Source organism: Pieris rapae, chromosome 12, assembly GCF_905147795.1.
Source record: "Pieris rapae chromosome 12, ilPieRapa1.1, whole genome shotgun sequence".
Taxonomy (NCBI): domain Eukaryota; kingdom Metazoa; phylum Arthropoda; class Insecta; order Lepidoptera; family Pieridae; genus Pieris; species Pieris rapae.
This window is the reverse complement of record NC_059520.1, coordinates 6,287,484-6,314,712: the sequence shown is the minus strand read 5'-3', so window position 1 is coordinate 6,314,712 and position 27,229 is coordinate 6,287,484. Positions and strand designations below refer to the sequence as shown.

At 33.4% G+C, this 27,229-nt stretch overlaps 1 protein-coding gene across 6 annotated transcripts in view; it reads right to left on the bottom strand.

Moving 5' to 3' along the window:
* The window catches only part of LOC111001868, a 42,391-nt gene that overhangs the window by 13,213 nt on the left and 1,949 nt on the right, over positions 1 to 27,229 (bottom strand). For 2 of the 6 annotated variants that reach the window (XM_022271916.2, XM_022271925.2), the window contains exons 1-5: positions 21,153 to 21,322; positions 13,581 to 13,975; positions 7,220 to 7,332; positions 3,668 to 3,785; positions 1,789 to 1,868 (exon numbers count right to left, since the gene is read on the bottom strand). In XM_022271916.2, the coding sequence (XP_022127608.2) occupies positions 1,789 to 1,868; positions 3,668 to 3,785; positions 7,220 to 7,332; positions 13,581 to 13,879 (610 nt within the window). In that variant the 5' untranslated portion in view covers positions 13,880 to 13,975; positions 21,153 to 21,322. Of the gene's footprint in view, positions 1 to 1,788; positions 1,869 to 3,667; positions 3,786 to 7,219; positions 7,333 to 8,952; positions 9,078 to 13,580; positions 13,976 to 21,152; positions 21,323 to 27,229 lie in introns of those variants that run through there. The other 4 variants (XM_045630367.1, XM_022271942.2, XM_045630368.1 and 1 more) reach the window with 3 other exon arrangements.

The window sequence follows — 27,229 nt, the reverse complement described above, 5'->3', positions numbered from 1 at the left end:
CTATCTCAATCCATGTGTGACCATCTGAGTTTAGTGTAGACATATTGTTAAAAGAGTGCCAATAACCAATCTACAGATTTTAATAGCCATCTGTCGGTACAAGCTATCCATGGTAGGTCGAATCGGTGTATGTATACCTTTGTATGAAAATGATAGTTCAACTGTGCCTATATCCTAAAGATTTTAACGTACACCAGTTTAAAAAAAAATTAAAAAGCTATTTATATTTGTACGATTTTAGTTACTTTATTAGGTTTATATTGATTATCAAATGTGAGTGTAAAGAGCGAAGAGATTGCATTCTATCCGTCGCCAAAAATGGATTATCTTCGTAGGGTTTGGTTATTGGGATGCAGATACGAGATCGTTCGACGGTCACGGTCTGATGTCAGGATGTTTTCAATCTGAGATTGTGGATTACTAATTGGGTTCGCGTCTGCGTACTCAAATGTGGCCTTCTTATGAGTTTAGGCAAATAAAGTAGGGCACGGATTAAGGGACTATTGGGTTAAGACCGTCGAAACCCGACCCACAATCGCTTAACATGATTTTAATAAGTTGCAACGGCGGCTAGGTATGTCAATGGATTCCCCACAATAAAGAAAGAAACTCGAAGGACTTCGTCTGGCAGATTGTCTACATATTGGGGTCGAGGGCATATCCTAGATAGACACTAACTTATAAGGATTCACGGAGATCCAAAAGAGCAAGATAATTACTACAATCCAATAACATGATAACATTTCTACCTTTCTATCAAACATTTCACATATCACAATATCACAGTATTATAGAATAAGGCTATCAACGTAGCGAGACCTTTAAATTTATATGTATTTAGGTGCCTGCCAATCACTTCCTCCACGATCGGAATATATGATACATAAAACTATATGTTAATTGTAAATACGTATGTATCAGTGTATCAGAGTAAACAAGATATGCTCGGTTACGTCACCTTCGTATGGAATAAATAGTGTATTGTTTATTACTTCAGGATCATTTTACTGAACATTTTATTCATTAAGAGCATTTTAAGTTCCATATCATATCAAGATCTTAAAATACATATACTGAGTCTTAGTATAGAGCGGTTATTGAGACAATTAAAATTCAACATCTTTGATTCTATACGTTAGTAGCAGAATCCATATTCCTGTAGAGACTGTTGTTATATTCTGTATAAGACTAGCTTTGGTTCGATATAACAAACAATAACATTATCTCTTTTACTTTTAGTTGGCATAAATAGAAAATGGGAGTTTTATTAGATTCTTTTATAATTTTTTACGTCCAAAATTCTCACCCTCACTGCTCATTATTAAAAAAATATATTGGTACTGTCATAATCTCTCACTAGAGCACAACAAAAAGCTTTCCGGGTCCGCCGTATACAAATATGATATCACATACTTACAAAACAGCAAAGTTTTTAAATTAGTCACTATCGTAAATGTATTTTTTAATTACTGAGGCTTCCTTCCTTTTTTAATCTAATAGGCAAGTAGGTGATCAGCCTCCAATGTCTGACACACGTCGTCGACTTTTTGAGTCTAAGACATGTCGTTTTCCTTACGATGTTTTTCCTTCACCTTTCGAGCAAATTTAAATGCGCACACAGAAAAGAAAATCCAATGGTGCACAGCCGGGGATCGAACCTACGACCTCGGGTATGAGAGTCGCACTCTGGAGCCACTAGGCCAACACTGCTCTTAAACGTACCTATTAAACGCTCTTAAATTTATTATCCACGAGGAATTCATTAAAAATATGGCCAAAGTCACTTACCATTAACATGTTTACAGACATCCTTCTCTCTTAGCTCTTTGTCGACACTCCAAACTGGCGACTCAGGTTTATTTGAAGTCCTACAAAATTAAAAACTTATTAACCACTTGTGACACACCATGAATTTCATTAACAATGAGATTTACTCTCATTCATCATTATTTTCCATTCTGAATATAAAGGATTTTTTCTAAAATAACTCCTCCACTTACGCCCGAATTATATACACAATCGTAATATATATTACGATGTTTGATAAATTATAGGACAAGAGTTTCGACAATTAAGATGCAATGTTCTAGGATGTTCCGGTCGTGCAAAAATGCGTGAACAATCCATGACCAATATTTTATGCGAGGTCAACGAACGCTGCAGCGTATGCAGGTTCAAGACCGGCTAAGCCGTGTGCTGGCCATCACACGTCATCGACAGAATTATATCTGAGAATCGAGGGCACTAATTGTGAACCTTGTATTTATAAAATAAACAGGTATTATAAAACCCTTTGGAATATTTTTGTTTATAACAATGTGATGCATGCATCAAATATTTAAATTTGCTTACATTTTAATAATATCCAATATCTAGTGATAGAGAAAGAAAGAAATATTGGCAGACCGATGTAAATAAACTTGATCATATATTTTTATACGATCAGATATGAATGATAAATTTCATCTCAACAATCGTAGTCAAACAAGATAGGCTTTTCTCGGTAATAGTGCTAATTTTCTTAGTAAATTGATAATTTTTGACTGTATATAGAAATTCCCTGTGAGTCATATAATTTGACAAAAGCAATCTCGTACTTAGAACGCTTCCATATATATATTTCGTGGGGAAATGCTTTACGCATACTCTTGCGCGGTACGATTGCCTGGTGGTGAAGGAAACCGCTACTATGCATACCAACTAAAACACTATGGCGCCACCAGCAATCGCCCGAGGCAGGAATATTAGATATATTATTGCGTCAGCAGTTGTAACATTTTATGTTAAATCTCAATTTCTTCAAACCATAAGATATATAAATAAGCATAAAGAGGTTTCCCTAATATGTAGGCGGATAATGTATGCTCCGCGACCGGTAAGAGGCCGCATGATTAAATAATATTACTTAATATATTATATATATATATACCAAATAGCTGGGAGTTGAGAGTTCCACAAACTTCGACTAATTGCCCTTACATGCTTATTTATCTCTTTCTACGAATCCTCTTGTGCTTGATAAACAATTACTGCAATCCAGTAAGCTTTAATACTAACAAAGATTACGATTCCATAAGATTGACAACGCTCTGACGAACGTATAATATGTGTGCATACGCTGAGTCACTTAACAAAAACAAAGGTACCAGGCCACCATTTGTAAGGTAATCTAATATTAGTATCTTAAATTGAATAAATTAATGAATGTAAAATCCTGATTCAGTCAGTCATAGGGCACAGGGGCGCTATAAAACTCAATACAAACTAATATTCAGTGCAGTAATAAACTCTAAACTTAATTATAAAATAGCTATAAGTAAACACTTATGAACGTCAAAAAAATTAATTGTGAATTTACATTTACTGCCAGTTCTAAAATCAAGGGCGTATAATGGAAGAGAAGAACTGGCAATAAACTCTTCACCACTCTTTTTTTTATCGCAGGTAACGAAAGAGGAGCAGAAGCTACAAGAGGCGAAAAGGTGCGTATAATACTTGGATAGAAGGGAGGACGGGTCATGGAGGTACTGCTGTATCAGCCAATGGGGGACCTGCTGCTGAAAGCCAGCATTTGGCGAGAGGAAGCACAGAACATGGAGCGCAGCAAGTTTTTCGTTTCGGTGCCAGTGGAGCAAGTGACTTTTAAACATATTATAAAAAAACTTACGATCTCGTCTGCCTGGAGCACCGTCGCAACTCAGCAGCGAAGACACAAAACTCCCCAAAAGTGAGGATCAGGGATTTCCGTCGAGCACACTGGCGCGCACAAACCAGCATCTCAAAAACTGTCAACAAGAGTACAGATTATAACATCTGCCTAAAGTAATTAGTACCACTAGAGGTGCCGAATTTTCATTAACGCCTGACATGAGCGTGTCACACTTTAACGAACGTATGGTAGAGCGACGGCATTCATTATTTGCATAACTCAACAAAAGTTATACAGGAATGTATTGAGGAAAATTTAAAGTATCAAAATCAGTGTTTGCCTGCTTCAGCATTTCTTGAAACGGATACACCTTATAGGTTGTAGTACCAATTCTTTAAAGTATTACAGGCTGTTAAACACGGATTACTGTGCTGTATACATATCTAGAGTCGGGTTATTTTGTATTTTAATATTTGTTTTAAAAATTATTTACTACATTTTACGTTTAATCGTGTCTTATTTCAAGAGACAAAAGTTACACCAATACTTATCCCGGATATACCAAGTAATAAATAATTATAATAATATTAAATAATTACAAAGCGTATTACGTGGTGGCTATTAATAAAAGTGAGCTCAGTTATCTGACGTCTCTATTCAATAATTAACATTTTTCAAGTAGTTTATAATTCAAGTCTTTGTTTTATTTGCTTGACTTAGTTTATTTGATAATTAAAATATGCTATTTATTTGTATGTTGATGATGAAAGCGCTAAAACTATTATACATCAAAAAGGATGCATTTTATCAAATAAAAGAAAATTGTGAAACAATTAGAAATACAAAATAATACCTATTATTATTAGTTTGTTTTTAGATCATTTCTTATCTTTATTTTTTAATCGCACAGATAGTCATAAAACTGTTAACATTTTTTATTGTTAGCTATGATTTTTTAAAGTAAATGTTACCGGTATCATAATCATATCATCGCCTTTATTGCTGTGTTTACACATTAGGTACATAAAAGTGTGAAATACAAAGAAAGTTATCACTAAATAAAATAAAAAAACTAATAATTAATCGGCAAGCCGGTTGATTTTATTATACAGCTTGTCCTTAGTGCCTTGTGCCTCCTCAAAGGCTCTTCTCTGTTTCGGGTTTTACGCATCCAATGAGGGCCAGCTACTCTTCGCAAATCATCTTCCCATCTTTTCATTTGTCTTCCTCGTTTTCATTTGTCATTGCGAAGAAGCCATTCCGTCACTTTCTTCGTCCATTTATCTTTAATCTTCTCTCATAATGTGTCGTGTCCATTTCCATTTCAATCTTTTACTTCAACTAACAGCATTTCTAAACTTTGTCATGTCCTTTATTTATTTAAGTTTTACTCTTTCTTTCAATTTCAGACCTAGAACACTCCTTTCGATACTATTCCGTTTTATGTTACCGGTATTTAAGCGATAATTCGAAGCATTTGTGGTTTCAACGTGCGACTGTCAAACCTGAGATAGTAGGTTCGATCCGCGGCTGTGCACCACCGGACATTGTGCTACACTCGCTTGTACGGTAAAGGAAACTTTGACGGTCAGGCACAGAAGACTGAATTACCTACTTGCCTATTAAGAAATATAAATGATCACGGAATATATACACCTGGTTTTTTAAGTGTTAATTCAAATTACATAAAAAGAAAGAATTCATCACGCATACTGTTACTACAACTACAATCAAACTCAATTTTAGCCGAAAACTAATCTTAGGTGAGACTTAGCGAACTTTGACCTCCATATGTAAAAATCCATTGAATTTTTGCCACTCTCCCATATGTGAAAAGCGTATTGGTTAATAGAAGCGATAAGTATCGACTCCTTATCTTACCCTTAATCAACTGAATTCACTCAATATAAAATTATGTGTCGACAATACCTACGCGAGTACATGGAAAACTTATAAAACAATAAGGATGTAAATAATGGCATTAATCAAGAAATCAACAAGATTTATGTGACAGACTTGATACAAGAGGTGTAACCCTTGTAAATTGTTTTATGTGCAATTTCAAATTATTGTACGGTCTGAGATAAAATCACCGCAGTTCTAAGATTCCTCTGATTATCATCTGATTTAAAACAATAGTATTTTTCAACTAGACACTTACCCAGCGACAAGATTGTAATTTCAAGTTTGAGTGTGGCCCTATGTAACGAAAACAAAAGCCTTTACCGCAGGTGTCGATTTCCTGATGCAAAACTATAACAAAATTTATACAAATTTGTTTTCGTTAAATATCTCATACGAATACGTACTGGATCTGTAATCTTTGGCAGCATACCATAATATAAAAATTGTCTCCGATGAGTAACTTCTGTGCATATAATAAATAAATAAATAATTGGTAAAAAAATTTTTTAGACACCAGTGATAATCAGTTGTCTTCTTACATGGGTCTCCCCATTAAGCCCATACTGTTCTGCTCAATCTCTTCGTCAAACCATCTGTCCATCTTTTTTATTGACATCCCCTTTTTCTTTTGTCTTCCCTTGCATACTCTTCTATTAAATCTTGTTCCGTTTCTCTATTTTGCTGTAATGTAAGTCTTTCATTGTCCGTTGTTAAACCGTGGAATCGACCCCCGGTGATGTTCCACCCTTGAAGATACTCCTTCTCTTCACCTTTAACAACCGACAGTTCACACAATAAAGTCCATGTCCATGGGCTGCGATGACTACCTTTTTTGGACGTCATTAAAAGTTTCAATTCGATCTCTAATGGACTCATTAAAATTGACTAATGTATAGCATAATAATCACATGACATTGTGATATTATAAAAATAATTAACTATTACAAATCACAATAATTCAACGTTGATGTATTGATAATAATTGTGTAACTTCTGAATCACGAGTGACGTCCTTATCTCGTTCCATCGATGAATGTTCTTCGAAACACATTAGGGTTAGGAATATCAAGAATTAGATGAGTAAACTGATAATTACAGCTGCGGATGACGTAATACCTAAAACTTTATAACAAAAGCTGTACAAAAGCTTAACAAATGTATGGAGGTTAATATACAATTTTAAAGTACGAGCGAGAGCTTGCCAATGTAGTTAGCAAAGGATAATTATTAGCTTAATAAGCGCACACGACCGTTACAACGGTATTTACATATTATATGCATTACTGAATAATATACATGAGATTATATACATTAGGTGAAAAATAAAACTTACAAGAATACTTGTTCTAGAGATTAAGTCTGCGTTAGCAGTAGCATCAACAAGTAATCTTTCGCAGGAAGATTCTAGTGTACACTAAATTTTTGATTTTTATATATTTATTTCAAAATTAGTAAATAATAATTAATATACCACAATTAATTGACATAATAGCAGCTACAACGAAAACGCATGCGCCATGCGTTTTCGTTGTAGCTGGCACATAGTACAATATAATTTTATTTATTGTAGATATAAATAAAATTTCAAGAATATCAACTTTTTACTAATACAAATACGAACTTATATTGCAGTAAGATTACAGTCAGTAAAAAAGCATTACTCACCCTGAGTCTTAGTAGGATATAGTTCTAAATCGTTGAAGAGGCTCTGCACGATGTAGGCGGGCGCGGGTTGGGCGGGCGGTCCCACGCGGCACTCCCAGGCGTTCGCCACCTCCCTGCAACAAAAACATATTGATCATGTACACGCATTACAATCCTTTATAAGTGCACAAGTGACACATTACACACTGTATTCGCACTTATTGTGATGGTACTAAATGTCAAAGTAGCTTTTGTGTGCAAATTCGATGTGATCAGCAGTAATTGTGTATCATCGTAAGCGCGTATTAAAACATATATACATATCGAGACCGGCTTAGCTTATGTACCTAGTATGGTAAATGATTATCTTAATTCTACGCTTAATTAAATCAAAACAATAGCCGTAGTTAGTACTGTAACTAACAAAATCTATATTAATCTTATTTAGTTGTATGTGCAAATTAAATGTTAAAAACACGTTTTTGAAATTATTTAGTGCATTGATTGAATATTGATTAACATTGCTATAATAGGTTTATTTTTATAATAATAAAAACAATGAAGATCCTCAACACGTGATAACGATTAACATAAGACACCCATATATGGTACATTATATCGATTATGTAAATTAATAATTCTTAAGCGTGCTCGATAATTTTACAAGCATGCATAAAGAATTTAATAATAGCAAATATATGAAGCAAATAGTCAGAATCTACGCCAATTAATATGGTTTATACATCCTATTAAAATGTGTCTTTTTATATATTACCTTTGAAACATTTCACGAGAGAACACTTTGCATAACTTTCCTACGCTTGAAACGCGCTAATAGGTGTTTTGTGATGATGCTTATTGTACGAACTATGGCTTACTACTGGGTACCCAGACATAACAATCTGCTATCATATTACTGTAAGCAAAGGGTCCATGCATTCCCACGTGAAAGCAATACGACGTATGTCATAGGTTTCTTGTAACGCCCCGTAAGAACGCCGCCTACGCACGAATAGTATCGCGACCGACGGTTATCAAAATTCAAAATAGTACTAAATTAATAATTAAATAATATTGTGGTATTTAAATATTAATAATTAAATATTAATATTTAAATACCACGATTTGTTTACGTTGATGATTTGATACGCCAATATGTGATTACGCGAATATCTTAATAAATAGTAAGATTAAGAATCATAAACAAATTTAAATAATAAAACTATATTAAATACGGCTACATTTCCTAAACATAAAAAATTAGTCATCATACAAATACATTTAGCTGTAAAATAAGGTTTAGAATCCATGCATCATGCAATTTTCTTTAATCTAACAAAAATTATCTAGATATTATAAGGACATAAAAATAATAACTGCCGCCTTATTGGGAACAAGGTTGATAAGCCTTTTTAAACTCTATGTTAGGAAATTACCTAATGATGTAAGGTTTTCGCAATGGTTTATATATTAAAGTTTACATAACTTTGTTTGTATTATTTATGTTGTGACTTATAGCGTAGGTCCTTTAATAATATATCATTAAGTATGATGTCAAACAATAATTGATATTAAGATGAAAATTACTTTAAATTTAATGATTCTACAACAACGGAGCATTTCGATAAATAGCTAGTTTTTTTTAATAAAATCCAAAAATTAAATAATTCTACGAAAACAGGCTGGTGAGAAAGGGTTAAATAAAATCCGATATTCTCAGTTTTCAAGTCATTCAAGCACACAAAAATACATACTCGTCAAACGCATCTTGAAGTTCGAAGTCACAAATACAATCAAGTTCACAAGCACTGGGTAATACACAATTGAACCCCATAATGAGAAAACAATTCAGAATATTCATATCTTGCGCGTGTGATTACTTCATGTACCCTGTATGAAGTACGATAATTAATGTGGACGTAAGTGATAGGTCTTAGGCTTGACCTGATCGATAACAAAGCCGCATACATATTACGACTAAAGTCATGTTTTGATTTAGACTTGTAGAAGTTTTTTTATCAATGCTGTACTTTAACAGTCAATTGTAGTAAAAATAGTCTGTCATTAAATTTAGTAGGTCTATTCACAAGTCTGTGGAATATTTAATATCATTGTTATCTATAATTTAAGATTTGATTGTATATATAATTAAAACTGTCCGTTTGGGTGTAAAAAGATTGAATTTGTCTTTGAGAATAAAGTTTTATATAAATAATGATCGATACAATCACGGTATGATTCGGGAGACAATTTGAAGTTCAATATAAAGCATTCCGTCAAGTTGCATTTTTTGACAATTGGGGCGAGTATAACAAATAATAACGAACTTCTTTTTAAATACATCTATTGTATTTGTTTTAATTCACAATAAGTCTTATAAACCTTCCTCTAATATGAAGTAATCTAATTCAAATAAAACTTTATAAGTGCAGATTATAAAAGAGTGGAGAATTATACGAAAACAGGCTTTTAGAATTTAGTAGCGTTTTTTGTTAAGACATTAATATCGCTATAATACAATTGCTTATACTATTTAACTTTTTCTATTTTAGTGACCCTGAAACAGCACAAAACTTTCATTGCAAAGTAAATTAATACTTGCGCAATTAGTTTCTTTCTGTAACCTTATTGCAAACCCCTAATAGTCATGCTAATAGCAGAATATAGTTCATAACTAAAATCATTAATAATTATGGGGAGATTTTTAATAACCTCAAAGTCACATTGAACTTGTCCATATTATTTTATAATGCGAATTATTCCAAGTAATTTTTTCATATATCGTTCTGAAGACGACTGAAGTAACTAGTGACCGAAATTTCATATGTGTAATAAGTGCATTTCTGCGAGTAAATGTGTTTAAAAATTCCCCATTGATTTATCTAGATATAAACCTTTGAAGAAATCTACGGCATGTTATATATGATCTCCTAGCTCTATCATAGCTAACAATATACTATCAAAAACGCAACACCATAGGGTTGTAATATAATCCAATGACAATAATAAAAATGTCTTTTTACTTTATTTTTTATAGATAGGAGATACTGTGCCTCTAAGTTATGTTAGGAGTCCAGGTGTAACCAAATCAGTAACCCGTCAACCCAGGCAAAGTTACGATATATACTTTCATATATATAAGCTTTCAGGCCTATGAGCACTCGAAACAAAAGCGATTCAATAACATGTCATGTTACGCATATCTTCATTAACGCAAAAGAATGACTTCACTTAAATGATTATAAAAACATTCCAACAATTGTTCGGCTCGCGGCAAACGTAGAAATAAAAGATGAGGTCAGTATGACAGTAATATAATCAGAGTTCAACCAACTCGTCTTTTTGCAACACGATTAATGGTTAACACTAATTGCTATATGAAAAATACGAATAGCGGTTGTGGTTTTTTTGTTATTGTGGTCAGAGATTGTAATAATAGATATACATGAAGCAATCAATAACAATCTACATATGTATTAATGTTAAATTTTTATAAACCATAATATTAATAATTTATTGCTCTAATATAAGAAGATACAAAACAGTTAATTTAATAATACTAATTATAATCTTCTTATGTTCAGCTAGAGGGCGCCCTAGGAAAAGGTGGATAGAAGATATAGAGGCCGAATAAAAGAAGAATCCCTAGGAAAAGGCTGGAGAAGGCCTTTACACGTGAAGGGGTTCCAATCAATGAAACTGTTAGGATAACAAGAAAGAAAATGTACATTTAATAAATGTAATGTATGTTCTATTATTATTATTATTACAAATGTTCATAATTATTAAAACTCACGACACCGTTTCAACAAAAGCATTTTTCGTATGGCGTAAACAATGGTTTGGAGTAATGATTATTTAATTTAAAACAATGTAATACATTGCAATTAAAGAAGGAAGTAACTCGTTTGTAACGCTTTCGTAAAGGTTTTGATAACTATAAAATATGCCACAGCCGCTCAAAAAGTACCTTGGTACTTTTGAATGTGGAATGTCATTTCAAATTCCGAAACCAAGCAGCCCATTTTCAAATAAATTATTTACATTCAAGCCGCTAGGAACTGTTTAATTGTCTAATATAAAACTGAATTTAACCTTTGACCTTTGTAAAAACAGAATTACTGTGTTAATCTTGGACAGACTTATTACTTTCTACTCTTAAAACGCTTTATTAACATTCACATTTAGAATTCAGTATAACTTTTCCATTCATTCGGGTTGTAAAACACAGACGAAAAATTAAATAAATCTAGTATACATTTTATTTGAATACTTTTAAAAGCAAAACATTTAAAAAGTCATGCTACCCAAACAGTCGGGCGTTTATAAAAATACACCATGACATCATGGTGAGCGAGAGGGACGCAACTACTCTTCTTCACGCACACATCATGCTCATTATAAAAGCTATAAACGTGCATTTACTGCTCATTAGGGATCAATTAGATACGTTTGAGAAGACGTCTAATTATACGAGTCAATTAATCGAAGTATATCTCGAGACTCTTAAACCTATGTCCGATTTTGAGGACGAAATAATGTACTTGAAAAAACCCCATCAGCTGAGACGCCAACGTATGAGTAAATGTGTATACAAAATGTTAACGTTTTAGTGGCAAATCTAAAATTATCCATACGAATATTATTGAAGTCTTTCGATATGTGGTCTATCCGTCGCATACACTAAGGTTTATCTATACTGATCGTCGTGTACAATTAATCTTTTCTATTTCGTAATAATTACGTTATATTATTTTTGATATCGAACCTGCCCTTGAGAATCTCGGAATCCAGTAGTATTTTTTCCATACAAATATAATTTGCGATAGTAGTGACGTAGAGATTATAGTAAACAAGTGTGTCATCAACAGCTGATCTACGCATACGAAGGAATTATCACCTAAATAATAATCGAAAATAAAACAAAAAATAAATACATTATTTGCGCACATAGAAAACTTGGCCACTAGGGGTACACTGTCCATCTGTATAACGTTCCGTTACTCGTTAGATGGCAATAGGACCTCGTAACATTCACATACAAAGCGCTCCACTTCCGTGTGGATAACGGTGTTATTTTCGAAATGTCTGAGGTCATGTTCGTTTAAGCACGTGATGTCATGGACCAAATTAATTTCTTTCTTCTTGAACGCGATGTAGTTATTTATCTTATGATTCGATCAGCGTTGTAAAGCAACGGTTATCACGGTCAAAACCTGACAATTGTATGGTGCAAGGAACCTCTTTTCTTGTTCAAAATTTATCAGATAACGCGAAATAAAGTAATAAATAATTATTATTGTTACACTTATAAATAAAGCACCTCTGTACTTAGTGCGTCTAATTCGGGTTCTTATTTTGCGATACAGTAATTGATTGGGGTCGCAAAGGAAAAAATGGAGGAATAATTTTATAAAGATATCGGCTATCGGCAGACACAAATATTCGTTAATCATGTATTGTTTTAAAATAACCAACTACTATAATATATTTATATGTATCTACAAAACATAGAAATCGATAAAATATCTTTAAAGTCAATAAATGCCGTGAACCCGCGTTGACTAACGTTTTGATTCATGTTTGAAATAGGAAGTGAAATAAATACCGATGACTATAACTGATTTGAATGTTATCAATATACTTTAAACATAATACGTATTTTTTTTAAACAACTGATTAATGTGTATAGGCGGATATAGAGTCACATATAAATTCATCGCATCTTTATTGTAATTTATTACATAAGATGGTTAGGTAGGTAAACAAAACAAAATATCGTAAATGTCTTGAGATTAACCGTAAAAATATGAAACCCTTCAAAACATTGTCCTTCTTTGGTCATTGAAAGAACTAATTATATATACATTGCTAAATGGAAAATAAAACATGACATTGCAATGCAATAAACTAACATATATTATTAAAAACGTTCATATAAACAATGTTCCTCCATTTCAGTAAAATTTTACCTATCTACATCTATATGATATTGTTATCTTTCAGTGATAAAAAATTTTCTCGGATCAAGCTGGGAAACAAAGATGCGTTGCAAAGGTGGTAAATACATTTTGACAGAAATGAAGTAAGAATGGTTTTTACGATTAAAAATTTAACTAAATATTTAACTGGTTGTTAAGTTGGTAAGTACGTGGTTAAAGTTAGTAAAAATATCGGTTATATAATTACCTCGAAAATATGTCTAAGTCACACGTGCCAACAGCCTCAAAGGTGATATAAAAGACCATTGAGGCAGTCGGAACTTTATATTGAATATATTCTAATTTTCACTAGTATCATAATAGAGATCCATGATATTATACCTCACTTAAGTATAAATAACAATATATAATGCATATCAGGTAAATCTTCAATAACTTACCTAGCCAAAGTTCCCGGCAACTTAACACCATTCGATTTAGGCGTGTGATTGACATCACTTTTGATGTCATTCGATTTCAAAGGAGCAGGCAAATCGCATATTAGCGGCTCCATCCGGCATAAAATGGGTGCCCGCTTCGGCGGTGTGGCCCTCGGGTAGGTGTGATGCTTCGCGCTACTTGTAGCTGTATCATTACTCCTCGATTTTGGCAGAGTACGAGCGCACAACGCTGTGGCAGCATTCTTCAGGTGTGCACGAAATCTGTTATTACTCTGGGTGCTAAGGATAGCACCCTCCATTTTCACGATTTATAAAATTAACTCTCACTTAATCCAAATTGTAATCCATTGTTAATGGACTCACTGTACTTTCGTAAATATTATCGAAACATTGTCCTACAAAATATTTTCACATGTTAAGAGTACACTATCATATACACAGGTGAATAAAGATTGTCTCTTTAGCCAAAATATACGTTTTAACAAAGAACAACACTCGTAAATATATCAAGCGATACTCAAGACAATTTAATGTGAATTTCGCGAGAAAAACGATTTTATCGATTATGATAATATTATTTATTCGTGTAGTTGCGGAAGGCTGCGGCGGTCAGCGGCCGGGGCGAGGGGCGAGGGGCGGGGAGAGCGTAGGAGCGCTGACATCACCGTCGAAGCCAGCCGATCTTACATCACCACGGTTCTATCGACAAAGAGCAAAGGCGCCCCGCTCACAATCAAATTATTCATGCGACACTTGGACAAAATATCTGATCTCATCCAACAGCTTGAAATATTTTTTTATTGATAAGCGAAAATAAGACACAGATAATACGTAAAAGATGTTTCCATGACTATAATAAACTGCATGGTGCCGTAGTTATTAGCAATCGTTTCAAAGAGATAGTAATAGATTAAATATATTTATACTTATTGTTTATTTATTTAATAATAAATTAGTTAATGTGTGTGTGCGAATGTGTACTTTGTGGAGTGCGTGTGTGTTTATGAGTATTTTTAAGTTTTGTAATGTAGTATTGCATTGAAAAACAAAACACAAGCAAAGATCACTACATACAGTAATATATTAAAAAAATTGGGAATATGGAGCTAAACGTATTCATTTGGTTGGTACAATAATTGCCACTGCCAAACAAAACGTTTAAACGTTAAGAGTAAATGCAGCGCAACAAGAATTTATTAACACCCACAGACATTTCATTATTACGACGCTATCCAGTCTCATCCTATCCCACCTAGAATAACTTTTAAGATAACCTATATTATTAATTATGAGATAAATAATATATTTTTTGGTAAATTATACTTAATTTAAATTAATAGCTTCAAAGTACATAAACAATTATTAACAGTTCACAATCACCAGACAAAAGTTAGTAAAATTAATACTACTGAATAATAAATAAAATCACGATCAATTTTTTTATCAACTAAAGGCATAAAGAAGATTAACGCACGCGGACAAACATCTGATAAAACGGGTGCACAAAAATCAAATAACATTATACATATAATCGGCGAATAAAATAACTTAAAAGAAGAACTAAAACATAATGAACAAAATTTGTACTAATATTGTCAGTGTGGTGATGTAATGAACGATAGAGGTGTCCAATATGAATAATTATAAATACTATACTGGTGCAAATAGAGCAATAATAGACTAGTAATTACATATGTTTACAAAGGTATCATTGGCAGGTAACAACTATTTAATAAGCCAACCTAGTAATTGTTAACGACCTAACAGGTACTCAGATCAAGGCTGTCGCCCACCGGCAGACAATCACAAGAGCTCGATTTCACGATTCTTAAGACGTAATTGTTAAAATTTGATTCAGTTATTAATGTAACACCTGAATCATCACTAAAATCTATAATTATCGCTTCTATCATTTGACATACTTGTTACTTCGAGAATTGGCAAAACCTTTTTGATATTTTTTATTTTATTTATCTAAATATCATCACGATTTTTTATTAAGAGAGGCAGAGACCACAGATCTCCACTTGCTACGATCCTGTTAAACCTCTCTAGCTCTAACCATTTTGATGACCATGCATGCTTATCGGTTATAGGTACGTTTAACTTGTCCCTTCTTTGTCCGTCTACCTACTGGATTTGGTCCAGATATACAAGGCCAACTCAACACAACTTCACTTCACTATTTTTTTTTAATAGGTAAATATTTTGTCTTTTATTAACATAACTTTTACAAATTTAATGAAAACACTTTTTCAACGGATTTAAGTTATGTATTATTATAAATTTATTCACCGTGACCACGCACGCTGTAAAGCACGCGAAACGTCGGAAAAATTTAAAATTATGTAAAATAATTATAAATTTAAACATTGCTTCAATCCGTTGAAAAAGTGTTTTCTTTAAAGGTTTCATTTTTTAATATTGTTATATAAAAAGGAGTTTCTAGGCTCGAGGATAAAATTGTAGGCTCTAAGGTACATACAGTATAAAAATACAAAAGTTTTGTATTTTAAAATCGATAACCTTCTTATTTATTTTATTCAAAAATATATTCTAAAAGTAATGCCTAGACGCTCAAAGTCGAGTTGCAGATCTTTTACATTATATTGCGTTTGTGTAAAGGAGCTATACCTGTATAATAAATATCTCGATAATTAGGACTAAGCAATTGGGCACAGATTCAAATAATATTACGAAGACCATTGTGAAGTTGTGAAAATTGCGACCTCATTGCAGATTATAGGCGCTCTTTTGCCAAAGTTCTCACGATTTATCAATCATACTACAGTCAACGGATGTGCAAATGTCGCTGACACCGGTGGGTGGTGTGTCACAGACACCAAAGCTGATAATACAAACAGCAAATATAAAGAGAATTCTATGAATTCGCGAAATAAACATGTTAGGAATGCTTAAAAAATGACTGGATGCCGGGGTAGTAGTCTATAATCTCCGTAACACTTGTTTCTCTTAAAAGGTAAGATAATAAGGTCAGAAATCAGAGACAGTCATCTGGGCCATCTTTCATGGCGTCACATGAAGGCGGTGCCACCTGTATTTGCTTTACTGAAGCAATGATAACAACTTAAGCGATATGGTATAAAAAAGGGTTTTTTATCTGACATTATAATTGACTAGCCGTCCGTTCCGGCTTCGCACGGATGGATATTTATTTTTTAAACACTTTGACATAAACGTACAGTAAATGCGTATATACCTAATGTATTTAGCAATAGTGTATCACGGGCTCTCTTTGTGTACGGGACTTGATGATAACAAAATGAAAACAGAATAAATGACACAGGTAAATTTTAAAAACATTTCACTGAGGTTTCGAATATATTATCCTTATTTTTCATGCAATAAAAATCTCCTATATTGATCAGTGATTATGTAGCATTCAAATTTTAAAAGAATTTTTAAAATCGATCCAGTACTTTCTGAGCCAATTCGTTACAATCATACATACAATTTTTTTCTATTTATAATACATAGTATTAGTATAGTATAGCTATGAGACTTGTAAAATCTAAGATTACGCTCGAGAACAATTCGTGATGTTCTATCTTAGCAACTAATAAAAATCTTTGATATAATCTTTTTACAAAAGAATAGCAAAAATCTAGTTTTTTTTATTATAGAAGAGATACGTAGATCGAATTATTCCATGTTCCATTTGCTCGTTTTTATGCCTTGCATTGAATAATGAATCGATTTGAATATCAATCGACGACCAATATAGTCTAATCCCAACAGTCAATTTACAATAGATGGAGGTCAGATCTTCAAGTAGCTCCATTGTACTCTAATCATAAGACATTCATGAAATCAAGACATCCTGTCCAATACAATACGGCAAAAAAATCTACGCAAATTCATTAACTGTCTATTTATCATCATATGAATTACAAAAAAAACAGCGGAGCTTTAACCTTTTAGGATTGGATCTCAGATTTATATATCTGTATCGTGTTAATTGTTTTTTTTTCTAATAGGGGGCCATTCACGTAAGCACCATACGGCGGAGGGGGTTCTTTGATTTTCTTTGGTGATTACGTCACCAGTGATTATTACCTTTTTTACACACACGTTGTCTATGCTTTAAAACGAAATGCATTTTTGAGGATTCCTACAAAAAATTAATACATTTATGTACCGTACTTTATTTGTACCGTATTTTTGAGAGGTTTGCTTACTGACAAGAGGAAGAAGTGGGGGGATAAATTGCAGTAAATCTGTTAATGTAATACTTAAACGGCGCCTAGGCAAAAGTATCAGCCTTCTATGCCTGACAGCATCGACATTTAAGGTGTAGTTTCACTATATTTTCCTTTACTGAACGAGCGAGTGTTAAATATGCACATATAAAAAAAATCTATTGGTGCACATATTGGGTTCCAACCTCCTCAGGGGAGAGAGTCGCACGCTGAAGCCACTAGGACATTACTTTTCAAAAGGATAAAATTCATAAAAATATATAACTTTTTACAATTCATATATGTTATTAAAATAATAAATAATCAGTATTAAGTATTTGGTATTGACGATTACTTAATTAAAATAATTATTTGCGAGAGGTCAAAATGTAACGATCTCCTGTTATGGATTTATGGTCAGTAGAAGTGGGCGAAAAGCCTTGTCTACTATAAAAGTACAACATTAGCAAATTATATAGTATATATTATCTTGAATATTGCCCACAAATTCAAAGGTCATGGCGAGAAAAAACTGCGATAACTGCGTAAAAAATCTATGAAATTTTTTTACGTTTTATAGATGCGCTTACATTATTTACAACATTTGTATAGAGTTTAATAGATTGTGAAATTGATGGCTAGTGTACTACAACTAGAAAATATTTATATATATTTCTCTAGTCCTACTTAGTACCACTATTGCGTGTAGACCAAATATTTTTTTATTTAGTAACGATTTTGCGTGTATATACAAACGACCCGTTCCGCAAATAATCGGTATGATATCATAGTGCGTCGAAAATAACACGATAGCATTACTAATTTGTTAGTTGGGCAGCTATTTCACCACATCATTTATCAAACAAGGCTCAAACAAGATTTCTATAGTTGTTATTAAATTCCTTAAATCATAAAACGTTTTTTTGCGCGACATTTATATATTTATTTAATATAAAATCCGATTTTCTATAGCTTTATGGTTATTGACATATCTGACGGTATTGTATTGATTGCCGTTAAAACAATAATTGTTTCGATGCTGTAGGAAGGTTATATGTCTTAAAAAATGATCAATGAAATCCAAGCAGAAATGTTTCCGAAACGAACCCACGGAAATTCATTCAATTTAAAATTCAACCTTATCTTGTACAAATTAAAAAATATGTTTATCTGTGTTATTGGTTAGTACTGGCTACTGTTGAAGAGCGTATATAAATTCTGCTTACAGATACTGAAATTATACGCTACGGAGTCTAACACTAAATCCCATTTTTTATTAAGAACTAGCATAAAGTAGGTTTTATATGTAAAATAAATCACGGGTAGTTTCATCAATAAAATATAAAGAAAAAATATATTGGACGAGTATCTTGCAGCTCCTAACATGCATTGTGTAAAACAAAAAACTTGTCGATTTTAGAGTGGCGCAGAGTTTATTCCTAGTTCTTGTCTTCCGTTCTACTCTCTCGATTTGAGAACTGGCAGGTAAGCACTGCCAGTTTATTAAGAGAATTTAGCCTATAATATGTTTTTCTGTATAACGTTCATAATAATACATTGTTACCTAAATTAATAAATGATTTTGATTTGATTTGATTTAATATCGCTCCATAGGAAATATTCGGTACTAGCGACCCAAATTGTAAATCAGAATACAAAGCCGTTTAATTTTTCGGGTTAATATAACCTATGAAACTCAAACAAGTTCAGTAGTTTCAGAAATAAAACCTCTCCAAAATATAAGTATATAGATACTATACTACGAATTACCATATTTTTCCTATTACAAATATATACCGTTATAAATTTACAACATATAGATCACTGAGGAAATTCCATCCACTTTTTTTCATTTCTGGCATACAATCAAAATGGGCGTTCAAACGCCTCTAAAATAAAGTGCCACACGTCTATTAATCCGAGAACCGTGACAACTTGTATATATCATACGAGTTGCACTGTGTAATTTCTATTTATCAATAAATCAAAAACATAAGTTTCCAGCTTTAAAAAATAGCTATACTATTCAATACTCGATATTAATATGATGTTACATGAAAAGTATTGAAAGTAAGGAGAGCCCTATTTTATTACAGAACCAGTGTTGGCTTAGGGCTGGCGCTCATTATCAGCATCGGAACGGCTGAGGATTTTAGGTGATAAAAAGCATTATACATTAACTTCATGAAAATAAAGTAGACAGTAATCATATATCATGGAAATATATATTTCCAGCTTCGGTAAGCTTAAGGCTACTGCATCCGCAGCTTTGATACTGCGGGATCCTTCGGAACGCCGTCGCCAGCCGCGCCGCCGGCGCCGAGGCAACACTCGGAGGTAGCTTGCACTGCGGTGCGAGGAATGCCGAAGGATCCCTTTTGTTGCCGATGCCGATAATGACCGCCGAGCCTTAGGGGCTTCAGCCTACGACTGTCATCCCTGAAGTTCGAACCCCCACTGAGCACCAATATACTTTATGTCTATGTGGCCTTCACACTCGCCAGTGAATCGTGCGAAAACCGGCATGTCTTAGCCATAAAGTTGAAAAGGTATCAGGCACAGGAGGCTGCCACTTGCATAATAGAAAAACAAATGATCACGAAACAGAAATCCGAGGTGCATACCTACAATATTTTAGCGCCACTTCGCTTCGGTTCTATTCTAAAGTGTAAATGTCATCTTGAATAAGATATTATGGGAGGGTGACGTCCGGTAATCCCTTTATCCCCGGGCAGAGCCGACGTAATAATTCCTTATTTACTAATATTCCAAGTATAAGCCAAAGCAACTACTAATTGCTTGTAAAATAACGGCAATGAACCCAGGAACTCACAGGTCATACTGTGTAAAGAACTCCACAGTAAAGGCTATAAATCTATTCGAAGTTATTTTGTCATATAGGAATAATCATGTAAATGCGATTTTTAGTATAACTTTTTCAAATAATAATTAAATAAATACAGCTGAAAACTCTACGCTTATATTTATTTCCAGTTTAACACACAAATTATGAACTTATGGTTTACACGTTATACCAATATGTATTAATCGTGTCAAAGATCAGTGATTGGAACAGATACGTTATTTTGCTACGTGACTTATTGAATGAAGTAAATTATTCCAATCTTCAACAACATTAAATATCTCTTGGGATTTAACTGGTGTATGATATAAAAGAACTATAAAATACTACATAATTCCAAAAATATATTTGTAAAGACTTGTGCGTCTTGAATTCTATCGAATCTAAATATCTATTCAAGGAAATAAATTCCGTACGTAAGAACGACATGCGATTATAAATTCAAATTGACAAAACCTAAACCGTTTGCAACCGTGAGACTTATCCCATAATTACAACTTCTCTATTCACCTGTGTACATAAGTTTACATCTTCAACTTTCCACTAACACTATCGTGTTCATATTCGTTAACACAACGTCACTAAATAATCTTGACATGTTTGATTAAGCAATATGAATTATTGCGGAGTACGAAGCGGCGAGTCGCGATTCGCACCGCTCGCACAACTGACTGCCTGAGTCGAACGATAGCACGACCCTACTGCTCCTACCCAGTCGCATTCGTCATGGAAACATCGCGTTTTCTGTCGCTAATTCCTAAATAACGTATCGGCGGAAAAGTCGTTTTGTTCACACATCTTGTATTTGGTACCGGGCGTACGTTGTAACACGCTGATAACAGGTATACTAGTACTTGAACGGTTTATTTCAACATACACTATGTAAATACGCGATAGCCGTTTACTATTCAGAGTAAATATTATAGAGGACTAATTGATTATCAAAATACAGTTTTAATTTACAAGCAGTCTGATGATATTTATATTATAACTCTACACTCAACAGTAGATATAAAATTACCTCGATCCACAATTGTTTTACGTTTTCTGTTTTGAATATGTCTCCATTCGTTTCGTTTTCCAGGACTGTTGATGTTATGCGACTAAATGAGTTCTATTGGTATATTCTATTTTTTATTTATATTTATAATCTAATCTCATATCTTAAGTAGATAGTATCCTTCGTGAAAATTACAAACTCGTGGTTTGCCATTCTTATTCTTGCTCAATAAGTCCGTAGGTCATTCTCAACAAAATACTAATACCAAGCAACAATGACACACATTTGGGGCATTGTTATAATCAAATCCCAAAGCAGTCGAGAGCCGGCAATTTCAAAATGATCGCGTGAGGCCAAATGATCGCCGAAGAATAATAATTCACATCACAAATTGGCCTATTTGAAAATCAAATTAAAAAGAGCTAAAATTATATGATGAGGCCGATCACGAGTCAGTAATCATACTGACTCGTGATCCGCCTCATTACTTGCTTGCAGTACCTTAATTTTTCTGTACAAAGACATTATTTAACATCACCAATTAGCAATTAAAACTAATAAGTAATTTAAAAATAATTATGAAACAGAAAAAAACTACTTATAGTCTCTTTATTAAGGACGTATCTTAAATAATAATAACAGCAAGAATATCCCTGGGAATGTAATAACTGTTCCTGAGTCTGCCTGAGCACAAACGTCAGAATGTTGTTGATCTAGGTATTAAACAAGTACACGGGAAGTAAAAAGAAATCCTGGAGCCATCAATGGCCGATATATTCACTTAAGTATAGCAAGGAGAACGCCGAGGAATAATGACCAAAATAAAATTGATCGCGGGGAGCTGGCCACGATATTTTGGCAAGCCGCGTGTCGCGGTGTGATGATGCCATCGCCGCGGAGAATCGTGACGTCACCACACATTTTCCAAACGTGGCCGCCAGACGAAAATAGTCCCCGCCCCGCTGCAGTCCCCGCTCGTACCGTACACCGTCACCGACCGATTTAGCAGCCCCGCTTTGCAACTCTCTTCTTGTTGACCATCGCTTTAACCCTAGCTCCGCCATTTCTGCTTCATCTACGACTTTGATCATTTATCAAAGATTAAAGGGCCGTTCTTAAATCAAAATATTATCTAACTCTGTTAAATATGTATTCCATTCAGTCGGTAACAACAAGTAGACTTATAAATAACAGTAGGTTTATAACAAGTATTGGTAAAACTACTAAACAAATTTTCATACATTTCATAGACCATGTACTATTTACAAGACTTATTTTCATTGATGCACACAAATCATCATTGAATGCCAATAACAAGAAAAGCAACTTATTCAGAGGTTTTAGCATGTAAATATAGCCCAAGGACAAAAAAACTGGCGTATTTAACGTTTTTTTTAAACCTGTTAAGTACATACCATATCCAAAAAACATTATTTATTCTCGTCATGATTTATGTTTTGGTAGGGGAGCCCACGATGCTAAATGGGGATTTACTCGAGCGTCGTGGAGACCTATTGGGTTGCAAAGCTTAGATGATAAGAAGAAAAAAATGTTATATGATATATACCTTTTCATCGGTGGGGAAAGCGGCTATAGATGTTTAAATATGTAAAAAAAAACTGTTACATGGACATACTCGAGCGCGTCAGATATTGATAGCATCAATGTCCTACGTATTTTTAATAATGTACGTATGTTAATCTGATCATTTGCATGATGGGGGTGGTTGTACGTAAGGGTTAAAAATGAAAAAAAAAAAAATTTAATCGAGCGCGTCAGGTTTTCTAAGGGGGTGTTAAGTGCACCAAAAAAAAAGCTCTCATTCAATAATCTGACGATTTCGATCTGACGCAAACTCGCAGCCATTATTATAATGTGCAAAAAAAATTCGCCATTTTGAAATACTCGAGCGCGTCAGATTAAGATATATATGGTTCAGATTTATATTCTAAACGTACTGTCTCATAATCTGACGATTATCTAGAGGGATTTGCCTGATCTGACAAAAAAAATATTAGAAAAACGGTTCACCCTAAAGGCCATCCCTGCAATTCCATTCCTGGGCGCTTAAAATTGTACTTATGAGCTCGTTGAGTTCAAAGAAATAATATTTCTATGCGTTTGAGTTCTCCCAGCTCGAAAGTCTGATAGAAGTTTCATAGAACACTATTTTTGAAATTTTCAAACCCCAATAACTTTTGAATGGATCAAGCAATTTTCCCGCGGTTGACGGCGATCGACGCATTTTTTAAGCTCTAATTATTTAATTGCATCAAAAACGATAATCCGATATGAAATGTCGAAGTTATGTGATAGAAACACTTTTTTCGGTTTTCTTTCGTTCACGATATCTCTCGAACGAATCAACCGATTTTGACCAGTTTGGTGGCGATCGATGTGGTTTTTCAAGCTTAAAGGTAGATTAGTTTTTGAAGTTGATGGATAAAGCCGTTTAAAAGTTATTGCAAAAAAACACTTTCAAAAAAACAAATTGTTATTTTTTTAGATTTTTCAAAATTTCTCAAAATCTATCGCTCCGAATCAGTTCAAATTCACATGAAATCTAATTTTGAGGGAAACGCGGAGAAGGAAATGTAGGCATCACGCAGCTGCACGCGTTTATCGCACGAACTTTATCGACGAAATTTTGTTATTTCGGCTTGCGGAAATCGTCAGATTATATATTTTTCAATATTCTTGAATTATTTCATTCAAAATAAAAAAAAAATTAGCTACGCTCGAGAATGTCAAGATGACGTTTTTTTTTTACAACTTTGCTGCCCTCCCCTCTCTTTACGTCACTCTCAAATTGTCAGATTAGTGGAATATACACTTTTTAGGATGTGATTAACTCACACTACCTTAATCTGACGCGCTCGAGAATGTCTGATGATCAATTTTTTTTTACTAATCTGATCCTGTATCCTTCACGGGCGGCCTTATATATGGGCCTCATATTTGGTGGAGGTACTTAACCGGGTACAAGGTATCCCCCTGTATATTAATCTGCCGCGCTTGAGTAAATCCCGAAATCCCCTCTTGGGCTCCCCTACTATTTAAACAGCGGTCACGAAATTGTTTTATCCTTGACTTCTGACAGAACTAACCAGGTGTTCTTTTCCGGAATGCCATATTATAAGACAACGACAAAAAATTCTTCATAATGATACTGTTTTTGTTGATCCTCACGATATGAAATTTTAATCGAGTAAGATGTTGACAAGTTGATGATCTATGCATCTTGATAAAATAACATCTTATATTCAGGAGAACCCAAAACGAGAAAAGAAAACTAGGAAGACAAATAAAGAGGTGGGAAGATGATGTGCGAAGAGCAGCTGGCCCTATGTGGCACTTAGAGGAGAATGTCCATAGACAAGCCGAATAACAGAAATTAGCAGGCTTACCAATTAATTATTAGTGTTTTTTTTAGTATTCCACATTTTTATATACTAGTATAAATAATTACTAATAGTGATACAATGGAAATTGTTGGAGGAGGCCTTTGCCAAGAGGCACACTGAATTAAGAGACATTCTATAAATAAAACAGACACCACCATGCAAACAAAGCAATTCAGGATAAGAGGCTCATTTTAATTTTTCATAAATAATTACATAAATAAAGGCTTTCATTATATATATATATATATATATATATATATATATATATTATTACTTTAGGAGAAACTTAATGTCCAAAAATAAATTAAAAGTTTTCCACATTCCAACAAATATCTTCAATATTATTATTACATAACTTTAATTCGTAAATAGATGTTGGTAAAGAGTTATTAACTAAAGTAGATTGGTGTGTTTTAGGTTAAAGAGGTAGGTGACATTATCTATTAAAATAGAATACAGACATTATCTATTAATATAAAAAACTTTATTTGTATGACGTTATTTTAATAAATATATTTTTTTTATTTTACTCGGGAGAGTAGCAAGCATTCACTTGGAAGAAATTCCGTTCACTTATTTATACCCTCAGTGATATGTTGTATGTTGTGTAATGTCTAACTTTCTCTCCTTGGTAAATATTTTGTAGAGAAAAGGTCACCTTTTATTTATAAGAAACTTTGTTTATTTATACGTAGGTGCCATACTATACTATATCAGAGATAATCTCAAAGACCAATTACGACAATGCATTTGGCACTACGCACGGTATTTCGCTACAAGCCGAAACATAGTCTATGCATAGTCGAACTAAAAAAATATTCTTAACAGTTACAACCATAAATATTAACAACTTTAAAAAGTGGATATTCTAGAAACAAACAAAAGAATTACGACATTCTTTCTCTTTCAAATATAATCTACATAAAGTAACATAAAGTAAGTAAAAAAATAATTTGTATGATTAAGATTAGCACAATAATGTAAATCATAGGATTATTTCATGATAAATCACACACATACAAACAAAATTAATGTATTTTTATTACTGTACCCAACATACGTCCTACCTAAACCTCTTTACCCAAGAACGTAACTATTGCAGCTTGAGCGCTAATATAAAGTAGACCAAACATTAATGGTTATTTAATATATTAACGTAAGAATAAAATGTTACAAACGATGGCAGGGCATCACGACAGACATTTTTATTAAAATTAGCATAACCTTCTTACATATTTCCGGCCATAAAATCTCTTATCATTGCCCAAATTAAATACAAAAAATAAAGAGGACGAGGCGATAAGATAATTGCACCAATGTCAACAGCCTAATTATAAAATAACGAATTCAGCGACGCTTTCACATTCATTCATTGCTGAAATTGCGACAATCGCTTCACAGAAATCCATCCGCTTTTCTTGGAAACTACTACGAACGCACACACACACCTTGTGCACGTATACGAACACATTCGCACGCGGCCGTGATAACGCGAAGGCGTGACGATAGTATCAGTGTCATAAACGGACTTATATTGCGTACCCGGTTCGCCTTACAACTAATCAAACAATTTACTCTACTACAGAAGTTATGATGTTGTCAACAAAGATGTATCACTATTAGACATTCAAATAATACCATGCAGTAGAGAAACAAATTGCATTTATTTACACCGCATTCATGGCTTGGACATACAAGCTTGTTTTTTAAAAAAAAATTGCTAAATATTTCTATCAAATGTCCCGGAGGGAAAATGTATGTAACTTTACATACTTTTTTCCACTTCTTAGTCAAAATAAAACACGGAAAAATCTGGTAAATTTGTTGTCATTTTGTTACACTTTACAAACATTTCACGTCATATTAGGTGCCAAGATTTCAGGTGTATAAAAATGTAAATCAATCTCGCATCTCCATTATTGGATATGTATACCGTTCATTAATTAGAACCTCAAGATTAGATTGTGTCTATAAAAGATTTTTGAATACAAACCTAAGAATCATTAATAAGATATGTATGAAAAAAATACGCAACAATCAGCCATGATGCTTGCGTCTATGCTATGTATAATGTTATAGACAATTTATATATTGAAGCATTTTAAACAAGATGCTGCATTGATGTTGCATTCGTAAATAAAAATTGATAGATCAATATTTGCTAAAAAGGAAAGGCTAAATAG